The following is a 15,836-nucleotide window of genomic DNA, read 5'->3' as shown; positions in this document are numbered from 1 at the left end:
GTTCTTTCAAACATATGAACAGTACAGGTAGTCAAACACTTTATACACCCTTTTACCCATTTAGAATATTCTTTAGAAGTGTTTCTTTAAGTTTCAGAAAACTCATAACAGTTAAATTTAGACAAATAATCATTTTATAGATACATTTTATATACTCACATAATGTGAACATGACTTAATGAACTGTTACAATTGATTTGATGTACACATTTTAACTGATAAGCTCTTCGGGATGTTATCTGCATTTTTTTAAATACAGGAAAGTATATGAAACTTAATCAACTATTTAACTTTCAGAACACATATTTGTAACTGATACCGTTTTCTTTTTTGTCACATTTATCACAAATGTGTTATTTTTGTCTTTTGCTCAAATACATTACATTGCAGTCATTGACTACGAGAACACGTTGTCTCCATCATTAGCATGGAATGTGTGATTAGCACATGCTTAACTCGATACAAACTTTTAAATATCCGAAAACAACAACATATTGATCCTTAAAAGGATAAAATTTGCATTTCTCATAAACGTCTACACATTAGGAAGGCATTCTTTTGACATTTTCAAGAGTGCTATACCTGATGAGGGGAGATGAATAGTTAATGAAACACAGGACACGGAGCTGCTGCTTCACCATCAGAGTCTCTGTATTTTCTGAGCAGCGCGCCCCCTCCCCAAACAGGTGAACACTTCCCAGGGAAAACCAATCAAGCAATCAGTGAATCATTCAAAGCCGAGCAGGGAACATTAATCATCACAGATAAGACCCTATAAAATGCATTCAGAACAACATACATTCACTAAGTTCAGTGTTACTCTAATATAATTTATTTATTTATTTTCTTAGTTTTACACCTTTATTTATTAATTATTATTTTCCTTTTTTTTCTTTGAATCACCACACTCTCCCCTTCAAAAATAAATGTCGTCCCGACATTACCCCTCTTTTTTTTTTTTTTTTCACAGCTGATGTTGTGTTATCCATATGGTCTAAGTTCTAAGTGTATGTACTGTGTTTTACTGTATCTACAGTTTATCCATAAAGGTCTATTTTGGGAAGTGCATAGTCTCTTGTCTTCCTTATGGACACTTCCTTTTCACCTCTTAATTCGTTCACTTCAGTATGCATATAAGTCTTTATATGTGTATACATATACTGGCTGATATGGTGGTACTGGGGGAGCCCATTGGGTCAAATTCTGCATCCCATAGTGAATGGGCTGAAACGTTCCTGGGTTTAAATGCTCTACCCCATAGCATGCCGGAGTACCAAGGTAGTCATAGGTAAACGTCTTTGGTGGTCTCCTCTCTCTCCTTGGCCATCTGCACCACTGTTCTCCTTCATCATTAACTTCACTCGGGGGTACATGTCCATCTGCTACAACATCCGCTGCAGGTTGTTCCTCCACCCTCACACCTTCTCGCTCATTTCTTTCCTTCCCCACTTCGCAAGGCTGGACAAGTGGTAAGTTTGTTGCCTCTAGTTTTTCATTTCTCTCCACAGGTTGCTGATGCTGGACTACAGGTAGGTTTTCATTTTCCAATTCATTGTTTCCTTCCACAGGTTGCTGATACTGGACTACAGGTAGGTTTTCATTTTCCAATTCATTGTTTCCTTCCACAGGTTGCTGATGCTGGACTACAGGTAAGTAATAGTAGCCACGTTCCTCATATTCTTCCTCTGAGCTAGGATCATGCCTTTCCATGGAGGTTGGCCCCCATGTCTTCCTCTTCACTCTTGGCTGTGGTTGGAGTTCCAATTCCAGTGGTAGGTAATCGCATGGTAACAGGAGATTCCGTGTAGAACCCTTGATCTCCCTTTCCCTCGTTCTGGTTTCACTGTAGACAGGGCCTTCTTCTCCCACTCGGCGAACAATTGTGTGTATCGCGTCCTCCCAATGATTCCGCAGCTTCCCTGTCCCTCCTCTAGGTGTGAGGTTCCTCACCAGAACACGATCTCCTGGGTGCAACACCGAGCTCCTTACTTTTCCTTCGTGGTTCCTTTTGTTTCTCTCAGCCACCTTTTTGCTGTTTTCTTTAGCAATCTCATACGCTTCCCGCATTCCTTGACTCCATCTCTTTACATATTCCTTGTGGTCCTCAGTCCCTCCCTCTGGTGCCAATCCAAAAAGCAAATCTACCGGTAGTCTTGGTGAACGCCCAAACAGAAGATAGAACGGCGAAAATCCAGTTACCTCACATCGTGTACTGTTGTAGGCGAAAGTAAGTTTGTTCAATGATTCCTTCCAGTTAGACTTCTGTGTTTCAGTCAAGGTCTTTAACATCTGGAGCAATGTCCGATTGAAACGCGTTCCACCTGCCCGCTTTCCTTGCGGGTGGTATGGTGTTGTTCGCGATCCTGCCATTCCACAATTCTTCTTTAACTGAGAAAGCAACTGATTTTCAAACTCGGCTCCCTGGTCATGATGAATCCTTTTGGGAAATCCGAATTTCAGTGCATAGTCATTGAAGATTCGTTCAGCAACGGTTTTGGCAGATTTCGATGTGGTGGCGTAAGCTTGTACAAACCTCGTGAAGTGATCAACTATCACTAGGATATATTCATACCCTCCTTTGCTCTTGTCAAGGTGTAAAAAGTCAATAGAAACGAGCTCAAATGGGTGGGTGGTGACAATATTCATAAGTGGCGCTCTAGTTTCTTTACTTGGCTTCTTCTGTTTCAAACAGGTACAACACTTGGCCACAAAATATTCAATTTCTCCCTGCATTTTTGGCCAGAAGAACCTGTCTCCCACCAAGGACATGGTCCTTTCCACACCTTGATGCCCCATTTTACTATGTAACTCCTGCAAGACACGTTGTTTGTAGCTTTGGCAGCACAAGCTGAGTTCGAGTAGCTGTCTTTCTGAAGAATTCCATCCTCTCCTAAGGAAAGCTTGTCCCAGTGGCGCAGCAAGCTCTTGCTCTGTGTACTTAAAGTCTTCAGTAGGTGTTTGGAAGGTTTTTCACCAGCCAACTTACATTGCACTACTGGTCCGATGTAGGTGTCTTCTCTCTGTGCTTGTCGTATCTCATCAGTAGAGTAGGTCTCACTTGACTCTGTACTCTCTGTTGGGTTATGAAGTGAGGTCATGGCTGTCCATGACATGGTCAGATCTTGCGCTTCGATTGCCTGCACAGTTGCCTCCACAAAATCAGACGTGAGTTCCTCCGTACACTGCTCCATCATTGTTCCAATGTCCAGTGGCATACGGGATAAACTGTCCGCATCAATGTTATCTTTTCCAGGGCGGTATTTGATTGTGAAGTGGAAGTCCGCAAGCTCTGCCACCCACCTGCATCCAGTTGCGTTGAGTTTAGCACTAGTTAGTACGTAGGTTAGCGGGTTATTGTCGCTATATACGGTGAAGGTGGGTGCGTAATACAGGTAATCGCGGAACTTCTCTGTGACCGACCACTTCAAAGCTAGAAACTCCAATTTCCCTGAATGAAGATGGTAGTTTCGTTCAGCAGCTGTCAATGTGCGTGATCCATATGCAATGACTCTAAGTTTCCCCTCTTGCCTTTGGTACAGAACAGCACCAAGTCCCAGGTTTGAGGCGTCCGTATGGAGTATGAACGCCTTTGAAAAATCAGGAAATCCCAGGACTGGCGGTTCTGCCAAGCAGTCTATTAACTTCTCCAACCTCTGCTGATGATGTTCCAACCATAGAATGGGCTTCTGAGAAGGTACTCCTCTTTTTTTGCTCTTTATCCATTTACTTGCAGCTCCATTACGTCCCTCTTCCTTAGTCTCAGCTGCTCCTTTCAGCAAGTTGTAGAGAGGCCCCGCAATCTTGGAGAAGTCTTGAATATACTGCCTATAATAACTCAACAGGCCAAGTACAGCTCTCAACTGTCCCACCGTGCTGGGTCTTTTCTCTTTCAAGGCTCTTACGGCTGCCGTGTCCGCAGGATCCATTTTACTGCCCTCTGCGGACACAATCCTTCCCAAGTAACGTACTTCCCGTTTAAACACCTCACATTTGCTAGGCTTGAGTTTAATTCCATATTGCCTCAGATGCTGTAGGACTTTTCGCACATCATTGACGTGGTCTTCGAAGGTTTTACTGAACACTAGTGTGTCGTCAAGGTAGGGGACACAGCAGTTGTCTCTGAGATCTTCCAAGCACTCTTCCATGCAGCGTTGGAAAGCCGCAGGAGCGTTCATTAGACCAAAAGGGATACGGATCCACTCATAGAGTCCCCATGGTGTCACGAAAGCCGTCATGGGTCTGCTCTCTTTGGCCATGAAACCCTGGTGATATGCTTTCCCTTGGTCGAGTAACGAGAACCAGGTGTTTCCTCCAAGACTGTCCATGATGTCTTGAACGCGTGGAATGGGCTGTCGGTCAGGATTTGTCTTCTGATTCAATCCCCGGTAGTCGATACACAACCGTAAACTACCATCCTTTTTTCGGACACAAACTACAGGTGAGGAATACGGTGAGTTTGACTTCTGAACCCATCCCTGGGCAATGAGATCGTGTAGGTAGTCTTTCATCTCCTCGTACAGGGGGCGAGGTACTGACTGGTAAGTACGGGTGACGGGGATAGTGTCTTTCAGCGAGATGTTCAACTGCAATCCTTCTATACAGCCAATGTCGTCATCAGATCTTGAAAAAGAAGCTGCTTCCTCTCTCAACATCTGCTGTACAATTTGTCTTCTTGACTCACTGAGATGGCTTAAGTCTAGCGGTGGGTCCCATGTTGAATCAGGGTTCTGGGTAATTTCATTTATGATTTGACTGATGCTTACAGGCTCAGAGCGGGGTGTTTCAAGAGCAGCGGCTGGGTATACAGCCTGTACTGGATGCACTGTACCAATAACTGTCTTGCCATTCAACATTATGTCATGGTCGGTAGGGTTTTGAACGGTGACAATGACATGTGGTGAGGTCTGTCGTCGCAACTTCACAAGGGTTTCACAGAACTCTAATCCCTCAGGCCAGGTAGGATTCACATCAGGTTCAAAGAGTAGCACCCTTTCTTCCTTTGGTGCCGATGTCTGTACTCTACATTCAACTTGAACAGAGGTGTGTTTATGCACATGGACTCTTTCCTTTGTGGTTTTGAGGATGTACTCACATGATGTTTCTGCTTGTACTTTCTCAATAAATGCTCTTATCTTATCTCCTTCCAAGTTGGGGATGGCGTTCACCAATGTCTCACTACTGTGTGGCTGGGTTAGTCCGTTCCTGTTGGCTACCTGCTCAATCACATTGTACCCGATGATGGGATGACACAGATGTCCGCCTCTCATCACTAACATAGGTATGATGAGTTCCCTGTCCTTTCGTTCATCAGGTGCAAATCCAAAAGCGACTTCCATCCATCCAATGAATGGTATGTCCTGACCATTTGCAGCTACCAGGCGGAGTTCTTCGGGTGCATCGATTGCTTCTGAAACATCCCTTAATCGTACATTCGGCAAGTTCTCATTTTTCCACACTTCACCAACAATACACACTTGAGAGCCTGTGTCCCATAATGCTTCTACAAGCAACCCTTGAATATAGCATTGCACAAGGCACTGTTTTCCAACAAGCGCAGCGCAAGTGGGTTTGTTTGACTGCCGTGTTGTGGTAGCTGAGGTAGGGTTCACACTTATTTTTGAATATAATCTACACTGTCTTCTATGATCTGCCCAGTGATCTGCTTGACATGCTTTTGAGCAGTATAACGTCTGCTTACAATTGGCACAGTTTCTCAACAGTAGGTCAGAACGGATGGTGCCACAATATGTACAGTTCTTAGGGGACTCTTCTTCAGCACTGGTCACTGCCTGTCCCGCGGTCGTGACCCAGCCTCGTTTAAAGAGCCTTCCTGATGTGTCATGGGTATCCGTGCTCGACAGCCAGCTGAGAAATGGTCACTACCACCGCACTTATAGCAGTGAGTACAGTAGACATCTAGTCCACTTTGTTGACATGCAAAGCATTTCCTTACTCGACTTGGAGGGGGCTGATAACGTTGCACTGGAACCCATTGTGGTCGCTGAACTGTCACTCTCCGCTGGTAGTCTGGTTGCCAGTAACCTGGAGATGGATACTGAACATGTGGTGAAGACGTATTAGTAACATCTGTCACTGGAGGAGGACACAGAGTAGACATGACCTGAGGTTGTTTAATTGACTCTCGGATTTGAGACACTTCTGCACTGAGGTCTTTTAACAGGGCCATGCCTAAACGCATTTCTCTCAGCTCAGTTAGAATGTCAAGTTCAGTCTTTTCCAAATTTTTCTGACACGGTGGTTTCCCTTTTTTCTCGATAACAGTGTCACTGGACTGAACGGCATGAACTTTAGGGGCACATGACTGGACAAGTTTCTTTTTGCTTTGACGCTCGGTTTCGTGAGCACATGCCTGATTGACTTTGTCGAAGAGCAGTTCATCACTTACATCAGTTTGTGTCAAATAGGGTCGCAAGTCGCCTCTAATGCTGTCGTTCTGCAGGCCTGTCAGGACAGTGTGAAGAAACATACTCTGTACTAACTTTGGGTCATACTTCAAACTGGATTCGGCTTCCTGGGATGCGAACAAAATCTTTTGTCTTAAATCTAGACAGCGGACGAGAAAGCTTTGTGGTGTCTCCCTGCTGCTTTGTACCTTGTACAAAGTAAGTTGTTTATACAGCTCAGTCGCCCCTCTTTCTTGGAAATGAGCTCGGAGTATCTGTCTTAAGGTGGGCAGGGTAAGGTTTGCTTTTCCCTCTAAATAACTACGGCTGCATGCCTGGTGCAATTGCTCGTATGACAGCATCAACGACTTCAAGCTCAGCAAAACCCGGCTCAGTCCATGTTCAATTTGGTGAGCTAGACTAGAGAAGGTGAGTTTATCCTTTTGCCCAGGTTCACCTATCTGGCCAGATATCTTGAACTCTCTGCTCCAGGGAAGCATGACTGGTCGAGATGGCACTGGATGCAGGTATGTGCTTGTGTCTTGCTGTATGTTTTGTAATGCACAAGGGCTTTGTGGTATGTTTATGTTTTGTTGGCTGTTAGTGTTTTGGTATGTGTGCTTTGCTGCTCCCTGCTTTTGCTCAATTAGCTTTTGCAGAGCTGATTGTAGTGTGTCAATTTCATTTTGCAGTTTTTCCTGCTCTGTCGTTTCTGCTACTGGGTCTAAAGTCACTCTCTTAGAGGTCTGTTTTGTGTGTTTTCTGGATCACTATTTCCATTAACCCTCTGAATTTCATTGATTTTATCTTTTAGACACAAAAGCTCTGACATACCAGCATCTTCTAGCTCCTCTAATGCCTCTCTCTCAATGTGTCTCACAATCACAGAAATAAGAAATGAACGGCTTTGGTTGATAGCATTTTCAAAGTCAATTCTTAGAAACTCACATAATTCAAGAAGATTTTCTTTTGACAGAGCATATAATGCTCCTATCACCTCAAGCTTCAAGTCCTCTAAGTGATCCATGGGTTACTCAGTCCGTCGATGTGTGCAAAATGAGAAGAAATGTCCGTAGCTTGCTGGAAAACCTGCAGTGCTCCTGGTATCGAAGATCAACCTCAGATTGCTTGCACTTTCCTTTCTGGCTTGACACGGACACCGAACGTCCTCACTCCACTGGTCACCTGGGCTGAGTAGTAGGATGAATGGCACTGGAACCGGGCTGTCGTCACTGGAAGCCAGCTCGCACTGCACTCATCCCAGCGGTGCCTCCAAAATGTAGCGCCCTCACCGCCTGATGAGGGGAGATGAATAGTTAATGAAACACAGGACACGGAGCTGCTGCTTCACCATCAGAGTCTCTGTATTTTCTCTTTTTTTCTTTATGAACATTAAAAGCATTGCAACACATTTTATCAAGTTTTTTCCATTTCAACATAGCTGAGACATGAGTGACCTGAGAGTGTTTAAATTACATGAAATACATCTTTAACTGGCAACACGTTCATGGTACTTTACTTTACTTTACGATGTTCTTTCAAACATATGAACAGTACAGGTAGTCAAACACTTTATACACCCTTTTTACCCATTTAGAATATTCTTTAGAAGTGTTTCTTTAAAGTTTCAGAAAACTCGTAACAGTTCAATTTAGACAAATAATCATTTTATAGATACATTTTATATACTCACATAATGTGAACATGACTTAATGAACTGTTACAATTGATTTGATGTACACATTTTAACTGATAAGCTCTTCGGGATGTTATCTGCATTTTTTTTAAATACAGGAAAGTATATGAAACTTAATCAACTATTTAACTTTCAGAACACATATTTGTAACTGATACCGTTTTCTTTTTTGTCACATTGATCACAAATGTGTTATTTTTGTCTTTTGCTCAAATACATTACATTGCAGTCATTGACTACGAGAACACGTTGTCTCCATCATTAGCATGGAATGTGTGATTAGCACATGCTTAACTCGATACAAACTTTTAAATATCCGAAAACAACAACATATTGATCCTTAAAAGGATAAAATTTGCATTTCTCATAAACGTCTACACATTAGGAAGGCATTCTTTTGACATTTTCAAGAGTGCTATACCTGATGAGGGGAGATGAATAGTTAATGAAACACAGGACACGGAGCTGCTGCTTCACCATCAGAGTCTCTGTATTTTCTGAGCAGCGCGCCCCCTCCCCAAACAGGTGAACACTTCCCAGGGAAAACCAATCAAGCAATCAGTGAATCATTCAAAGCCGAGCAGGGAACATTAATCATCACAGATAAGACCCTATAAAATGCATTCAGAACAACATACATTCACTAAGTTCAGTGTTACTCTAATATAATTTATTTATTTATTTTCTTAGTTTTACACCTTTATTTATTAATTATTATTTTCCTTTTTTTTCTTTGAATCACCACATCAGCAAAAGTCAACACTGTGTTTCCTTCAGACAGATGGAGCCAATTATTCACTGAGTTTGGATCCAGAGTCAACAGGTGGAAATCTAAAGAAGATACATGCAAAATTATTTTGAATCTTTGCTAAATGTGCAAAAAACAAGCATTTAACTGGTAACATACTGCCTATGAACAGTAATGTGTTACCGAACTGTGTTACAGTTATCATGACAATCATTTGAAGAATTCATATGCATTTTTATCAGGCTCTTATATTTATGTTCAGTTATTTCACTGCATAGATTGCATAGAAAAGGACCTACACATTGCCATTCGAGTAATATTATTGAACCTAAACACATGAGCATGATGAAAATGCTCATTTTAGATGAAAATTTCAGATGGCACTTAGGCTTTTGCATATGAACTCTTCATTTGCACTTATGAACTCTATTAAGCATGTGTTAAATGTTTTAAAAGTTTAAATGTTTAATGTCCAGCAACCAAATGTGTTTTTCACTGATTGTCACTGCATGTGCACTGACACAACTAATTAATAATAACATTTGTATATTATTTTAAGCCTGCCAATTTACAAAAACAAGTGAAAACAATCATATAGCATTAATTTAGTAAAAAAAAAAAACTCTTCCACTAAAGTGGATCTTAGACTTTGTGCTTTCATAGTAACTCACATTGTAGAAACTCTTCTCTGGTCTGATATTCAGGAGTCAGAATGACCTGTACGGTTTTCACTATGGATATCAAAACACATCTGCAGTTTAATTCTCATATCAAGAGGATATTATATCAACAACTGTTTTTATATTTCTTGAATGGCACTGAACATATTTCTGACAATAAATTAAACCTAGAAACCTCTAGAAGACATCTTCTCTGCTTCCTCTTTGCAGAACTGCTGCAGTTTGAAACATATTTATCTACATCTTCAAATGAGAGAGGAGAGCTGCCAGTGAAGACATCTGTAGATCCAGACAGAGAGACAGACGAAACTCTACAAACACAAAGACAGGATCAGCATATTAGAATCACTTCTGAAGTATCTGTGACACTGACTGGAGTAGTCTAATGATGCTGAAAATTTTGCTGAAAGCTGAAAAGCTGAAAGATTTGATCACAGCAATAAATTACATTCTAAATATGTTAAAAAAACTCATCTGTTTAAGTAAAATTTAATTCATGTATAAATGCCAAGTTTAGGTTCTAATTATTGTTTCTTATAGCCTATATTGTTAAACATAAAAATGGCGTGTTAAGATCTGAAGAGATTGAATGTTCATGTCGTTCTTACGTGCTGAAAATTAAAAATATATTTACACAAACTCATAAAAACAGCGCCAGAACTTGAATAACCTCTCGATAAAGAGCAAAGAGCATGTAAACTCACGGGTAACTAATAGGGAGCCGCTCACCCAGAAACGACGGCCCTTAAATCGGTCGTTTCCAGGGCACCGTTAAGTCTAAAATCTGTCCCTGCTCTTAAGTCAAAGTATCAGGAGAAAATAACCACAAACAACGCATTCTGCGTCGGTCAATATAAATTGTGGCGTTTCCAAGCGCTGCTGATCTGCGAGAAGCGTCACACAAAGGCAGTAGACAGAGGCGTGGACTCGGACACTTTTTGCTCTTATAGTCACCTGACCTACATTAAAGCTGCAAAGTTCATATTCAGTATCAGTATCAATTACAATTTATTTTGAACAAAGCACCTGAGTTAAAGAAATGCCCGTGTGAATTGTGCGTATTTAACATGCAGAAAAAGACAATGTTTTGGACATACAGTGGCAAGAATAAGTTTATGAACCCCATGAAAACATGCAGCTTTTTAAAAGTTCACACACTCTGCACTATGAATGATTACTCACTGTATATGTAATTATGTGAAAAGTACTGCACTAAATTTCCGTCGCGGTCCCAGTTTACTTTCACTTTCATTCTCTGCCGCTATCTGAGTGGTACATGTGCGTGCATGAATGTAAGTTGATTTATCTTTCTTTTCTTATCATATTGTGATAATGTTGCCGCTGCATGTCTGATTGGTGTCATCAGTCCATAGTTCAGTTCATAGCCTATAGAATGAATGCACAGATGTGTACTGGTAAATATTTATGTTTACTGTATACAGTCGGATTCTGATATTTTATTTGTTTATTTCAAACTAAACCACATTTCTCCACCTCTGCTAATTTAATGACTGTACAATGCTGGATGAAGTGACACATCCTGAAGAGATAAACCGTTGAACAATCACCTGTCTCCTGTCTCACTTCTTACGGGAGTTCCATAGTGGACTATTCCACCTAACTATAGAGAATACAGTATATTCCTTTACAAGTACAATTGTGTGTGTGTGTGTGTGTGTGTGTACCTGTTTTTCTATTCAGGTGGGGACTTAAACCTGAATACACGCAGACTCATGGGGACTCGTGTCACAGTGGGGACCTAAATTGAGGTTTTTTGAAAATCAAAAAATGCCTGTAGTTTACTGTAAGGGGTAGGTTTAGGTGTAGGGTTGGTGTAGGGCAATAGAATATACGGTCTGTACAGTACAAAAAGCATTTTCTCCACAAAGATAGCAAACCAGACGTGTGTACCTTGTGTGTGTGTGTGTTAGTTTAGTTTAGCCAGATGTTTTTGTCTACAGTAATCAATAATCCAGATATGGGTTCACAAACTTATTATTGCCACTGTATCTTTATTAAAAGTATTTTATAGGGATTTTTTTTTTAACGTTCATTATCATTTTTATATTTCTGATTGAAAAAATATGCATGCACACCCCTTGACACCTACTGATACTGATTAATCATGTTATATAACAAAATAATCTACACAACCTCAAGTGGTCAGATGACAGTTCATCATTGAGTGTCTGTAATACAGCAGGGACACGGTGTCACACACTCTTTTTGATTGTTTTTAGTGAGCACACAGTAGCAAGACGTTGCTTTTAAAGACAGAATCTGCGCATGTCAGTAAGCAGTCATGTAATCACATAAAGCAGGAGAATCTACATAAAATATATATGAAGATGAGGAGCCTGATATATGATCATGATGGTTTCATGTAAATAATAACACATTATGCAATATTAATCAAACATGCATATTTTATTTTTGATAGTGTGAATTATGTGAAATGCAAAGACAATGCTTTTGATATACAGAGGCAAGAATACGTTCGTGAACCCTTTTTCTACATGATACACTGTGAATGATGATTCACCGCATTAATAAAGATGTGAAAAGTACATGTATTTGTGTTTTAAGCATTTGTGTCAGATTGTGTTTGTCTACAACTCTTACAGTCATTATTATACTGATTTGATGTGAAATTTTAATAAATCTGTGATTATTGCACAGTCACTAGTGGCATTTTTAACTAAAAAATAAGCCTCATGACATCTTACTGGTACTTATTTATCATGAGAAAATATTCTAAACAACCTCCATAATGATTTACTTGGTTAGACGACACAGTTTCACCTTTGATTGTCTATCAAATGCAAACAGTGCATAGAGCGGCTGAGTGAATGTGGTCTGGACTCTGTGGATGAGGCTCATTGTGTCAGAGATGCTGTAGAAGGACAAAATCCCTGAGCTGTGATCCACATACACTCCTATTCTACTGGACACACGGGTTACAGGAAGAACAGTCTCAATGTTAATGTGTGTGAATGAGCAGAAAGTGGGAGTGCAGTACAGTCTCCAGGACTGATTGTTACATCCAGCTATGATCTCATTACTCTTTCCCTTCCTCTTGATGGTCTTATATGCCACTGATATACCCACTCCTGATATCCCATCACCGCTCCACTCCACCTCCCAGTAACAGCGTCCCGTCACACTCTCTCTACACAACGCCTGCCACTGATGATCAAATCTGGCTGGATGATCAGGATAACGCTGATCTGTGTTTGCAAAAGTCAACACTGTGTTTCCTTCAGACAGACAGAGCCAGTTATTGACTGAGTTCAGATCCAGAGCCAACAGACGGGAATCTAATGGAGATAAACATATAATCGCTCATGATTAACATATTAACCATTTTGAAATTGTATGTATAAAACATATATATATATATATATATATATATATATATATATATATATATAAAGAATATCTCTTTGGTTTTGAGACTTTAGTCTTTGCAACTTCAGGGATCTTATCTATGCATGAACAGCTTGTAACACTCCAAAGAGAAAGGAAAACTGGTCACACTGTATATTAGGTGGCCTTAACTACTATGTACTTACATCAAAGAATAAGTACAATGAACTTATTGTGTTCATATTGTATTGCAAAACACTTTTACTGCTATTGAGGTGGTATATGGGTAAGGTTAGGTACAGGTTTGGTGGTATGGGTAGGTTTAAGGGATGGGTCAACAGTGTAATTATAAATGTAATTACAGAAATTAATTACAGATGTAATTACATATAGGTATTTTTTAAAATATAAGTACAATGTAAGAACAAGTATGTACACAATAAGTGCATTGTACCAAATGATTAATTTAAATGTAAGTACATATTAGTTAAGGCCACCTAATATAAAGTGGGACCGGAAAACTTGAAATCGCATCATATGACCCCTTTAAAACACTAATGTGTAAAACAGTAAAACTCAGTAACAGTAAAATGGATGTTAGACTTATGTGTGTTTTAGCAACTCACATCGTAGGAACTCCTTTCTGGTCTGATATTCAGGAGCACCTATGATCTGGATGGTTTTCACTTCAGACATCAAAACACATCTGCAGTTTAATTCTCACAGATAAATTGAACTATTTATTTATTTAATGAATGGTGCTGAACTCATTTCTGAGAATAAATGAGTATTTACCTGTTCCAGATATGTTTTCTATAGTCTCTCTGGAGAACTGGTGCAGTTTGTCCCTGAGTTGAAGCACAGTTTTCACTACAGCATCAAAAGACAGATGACAATTGACAGCTAAACCTGTTAAACCACGGATAGACCGCAAACTCTATAAACACAAACACAAAGACAAAAACACAAACTCCTTGTAAATACAGTAGCTGGTTAAAATCCTCAGTGTTCCTTAGTTCTCAATTACCTGAAGGAAATGAATATAATCATCTGTCTCTGAAAGCTGCTTCAGGTCAGCTTCTGTCCTCTTCAACTCATTGACCTCCAGTTCCAATCGTGCCAGTTGTTCTTCAGCTCGACTCACTGCAGCTCTTTCCTGACCTCTGATCAGCTGCATCACCTCAGATCGACGTTTCTCAATGGAGCGGATGAGTTCAGTGAAGATCCTCTCACTGTCCTCCACTACTGTCTGTGCAGAGTGCTGTTATAGGACACACATAAAATCACACAGTGTCTTCAGTGGGACAACAGTATAAGAACTCCAGCACTGGAGGAAATCTGGAGGAAAGAACTTTTCTTCTTCTCCAAACTCACCTTATGAGACTCCACAGCCTCTCTCAGCTCCTGAAGATCTTTCTCTTTCTGCTGGATTATTTTCTGGAAGTTTCTCTGTTTTTCCACCACATGTCTCTGCACAAAACAAAACAATGTTTAAATCAACACTAATATTGAATGTGAACACTAATGTACTAATGTTTAAATAAAAAAAAAAATAAATAAATACAATAAAAAAAAGCTATATTGTGAATTTTTATTACCATTTAAAACAATTTCAAAACACAATTAATTACATCAGTGTCCCTGATTGAGAGAAAAATCATAATAAATGAGAGAAATTTCATTACACTGTTATACCTGTTTCTCTGTCCTCGCTGCTGCAGTTGATACAGTGTCATGGTTTTTGTGTTCTTCCACCGAACACAACGTACAAATACACTGCTGGTCAGTATGACAGTAAATTTCCAACATTTTATCATGACGAGGGCAGATCATCTCCTGCAATCGTCCAGTGGCGTCCATCAGATCGTGTTTTCTACCTCTGAAGAGATTCTCATGCTGTTCAAGATGATTTTGACAGTAAGAGCTTCGACACTCCAGGCACGATTTCACTGCTTTCTGTTTAATTCCAGTGCAGGAGTCACACTGAACATCTCTAGATCCACTGCGATGAACTGCAGGAGCAGCAGCTTGGATTCTCGTCTTCTTCAGTTTCTCCACCATTTTAGCAAGCACCACATTCTTACCTAAAACAGGTCTTGGTTTGAAGGTCTGTTTGCACTGAGGACATCTGTAGATTCCCTTCTGATCTTCCTGATTCCAGCAGTTTGTCATGCAGCTCATACAGCAATTGTGTCCACAGGCAATCGTCACTGGATCCTTCAGTAGATCCAGACACACTGGACAGCTGAACTGATCTTCAGCCCATGAGATACTGGCTTCTGCCATTTCACTGTATTAACACAGAGAGAGAAAAAGCAACAATTGTTTCATTTATTAGTGTGCTATTAAATATTCCAAACATTTATAGCAAGACACTAAAATGCCATAAAAATGGCACTAAAACTTAAAGAAACCCTTGATACAGAGCAAAATACAGTCACAGAATGACAGCTGTGAACTTCAGATGGGCACAATGAAAGCGTCGCTTGCCTGGGTTGCGGCCACACTGAGGTTGCGCTCTTTGAGACAGACTGCTCTCACTGCAAGAGCAAGAGTCTTGCACTGCTTCGCTCGTGGATCGCCTTCTTTCATGATGCTTCACTCTCATCCTCATGCAAATATGCTCAGAGGACTGGTTTTGGTAACACTTTATTTCAATAGTCCACTTTAGACATTCTACTAACAGTAAGTAACTTTGCAACTACATGTCAGCTAGCAGTCATTAGAGTATTAGTAGACTACTTAATATCTTCTAACATTTTATTTTGATGGGTCCTCAACATACAACATAGTGATTATGAGAAACTTTGCAAATATGTCAGCTTATTCTACTAACCCTAAATCTACCCTACTGAGAGTTAGTAGACATGTAGTTGCAAATTAATGAGAATTAGTTGACATGTAGTTGACATGTAGTTACAAAGTTACTTATAGTTAGTAGA

General features: G+C 40.3%; 1 protein-coding gene and 1 long non-coding RNA gene across 2 annotated transcripts; one reads left to right on the top strand and one right to left on the bottom strand.

Moving 5' to 3' along the window:
* Positions 1-1,858: 1,858 nt before the first annotated feature.
* On the bottom strand, positions 1,859-15,180 carry LOC131536367 (tripartite motif-containing protein 16-like). Its single transcript, XM_058769250.1, has 7 exons — positions 14,590-15,180; positions 14,269-14,364; positions 13,922-14,155; positions 13,690-13,831; positions 13,521-13,580; positions 12,356-12,845; positions 1,859-2,082 (listed from the first exon to the last, which is right to left on the bottom strand). Exons 1-7 carry the CDS (start codon positions 15,178-15,180, stop codon positions 1,986-1,988), a joined length of 1,710 nt encoding a protein of 569 aa, XP_058625233.1. The 3' UTR covers positions 1,859-1,985.
* On the top strand, positions 7,751-10,097 carry LOC131536392 (uncharacterized). Its single transcript, XR_009269944.1, has 3 exons — positions 7,751-8,747; positions 8,851-8,923; positions 9,739-10,097. It is a non-coding gene; the product is annotated as an uncharacterized LOC131536392 (long non-coding RNA).
* Positions 15,181-15,836: the final 656 nt, after the last annotated feature.

This window comes from Onychostoma macrolepis, chromosome 03 (assembly GCF_012432095.1).
Source record: "Onychostoma macrolepis isolate SWU-2019 chromosome 03, ASM1243209v1, whole genome shotgun sequence".
NCBI lineage: Eukaryota > Metazoa > Chordata > Actinopteri > Cypriniformes > Cyprinidae > Onychostoma > Onychostoma macrolepis.
Note: the sequence above shows the minus strand (reverse complement) of the source record. Positions and strands in the feature narration are given on the sequence as shown.

Bases quoted from the DNA above. Each gene is read 5' to 3' on its own strand.
- LOC131536367 (XM_058769250.1), bottom strand. From the start codon at position 15,180: ATGGCAGAAGCCAGTATCTCATGGGCTGAAGATCAGTTCAGCTGTCCA. The intron at 14,365-14,589 runs GTATAACAGTGT...TGTTTTGTGCAG, and splicing joins CAGCGAGGACAGAGAAACAG to AGACATGTGGTGGAAAAACA. The intron at 14,156-14,268 runs GTGAGTTTGGAG...GTCCTATAACAG, and splicing joins AGGCTGTGGAGTCTCATAAG to CACTCTGCACAGACAGTAGT.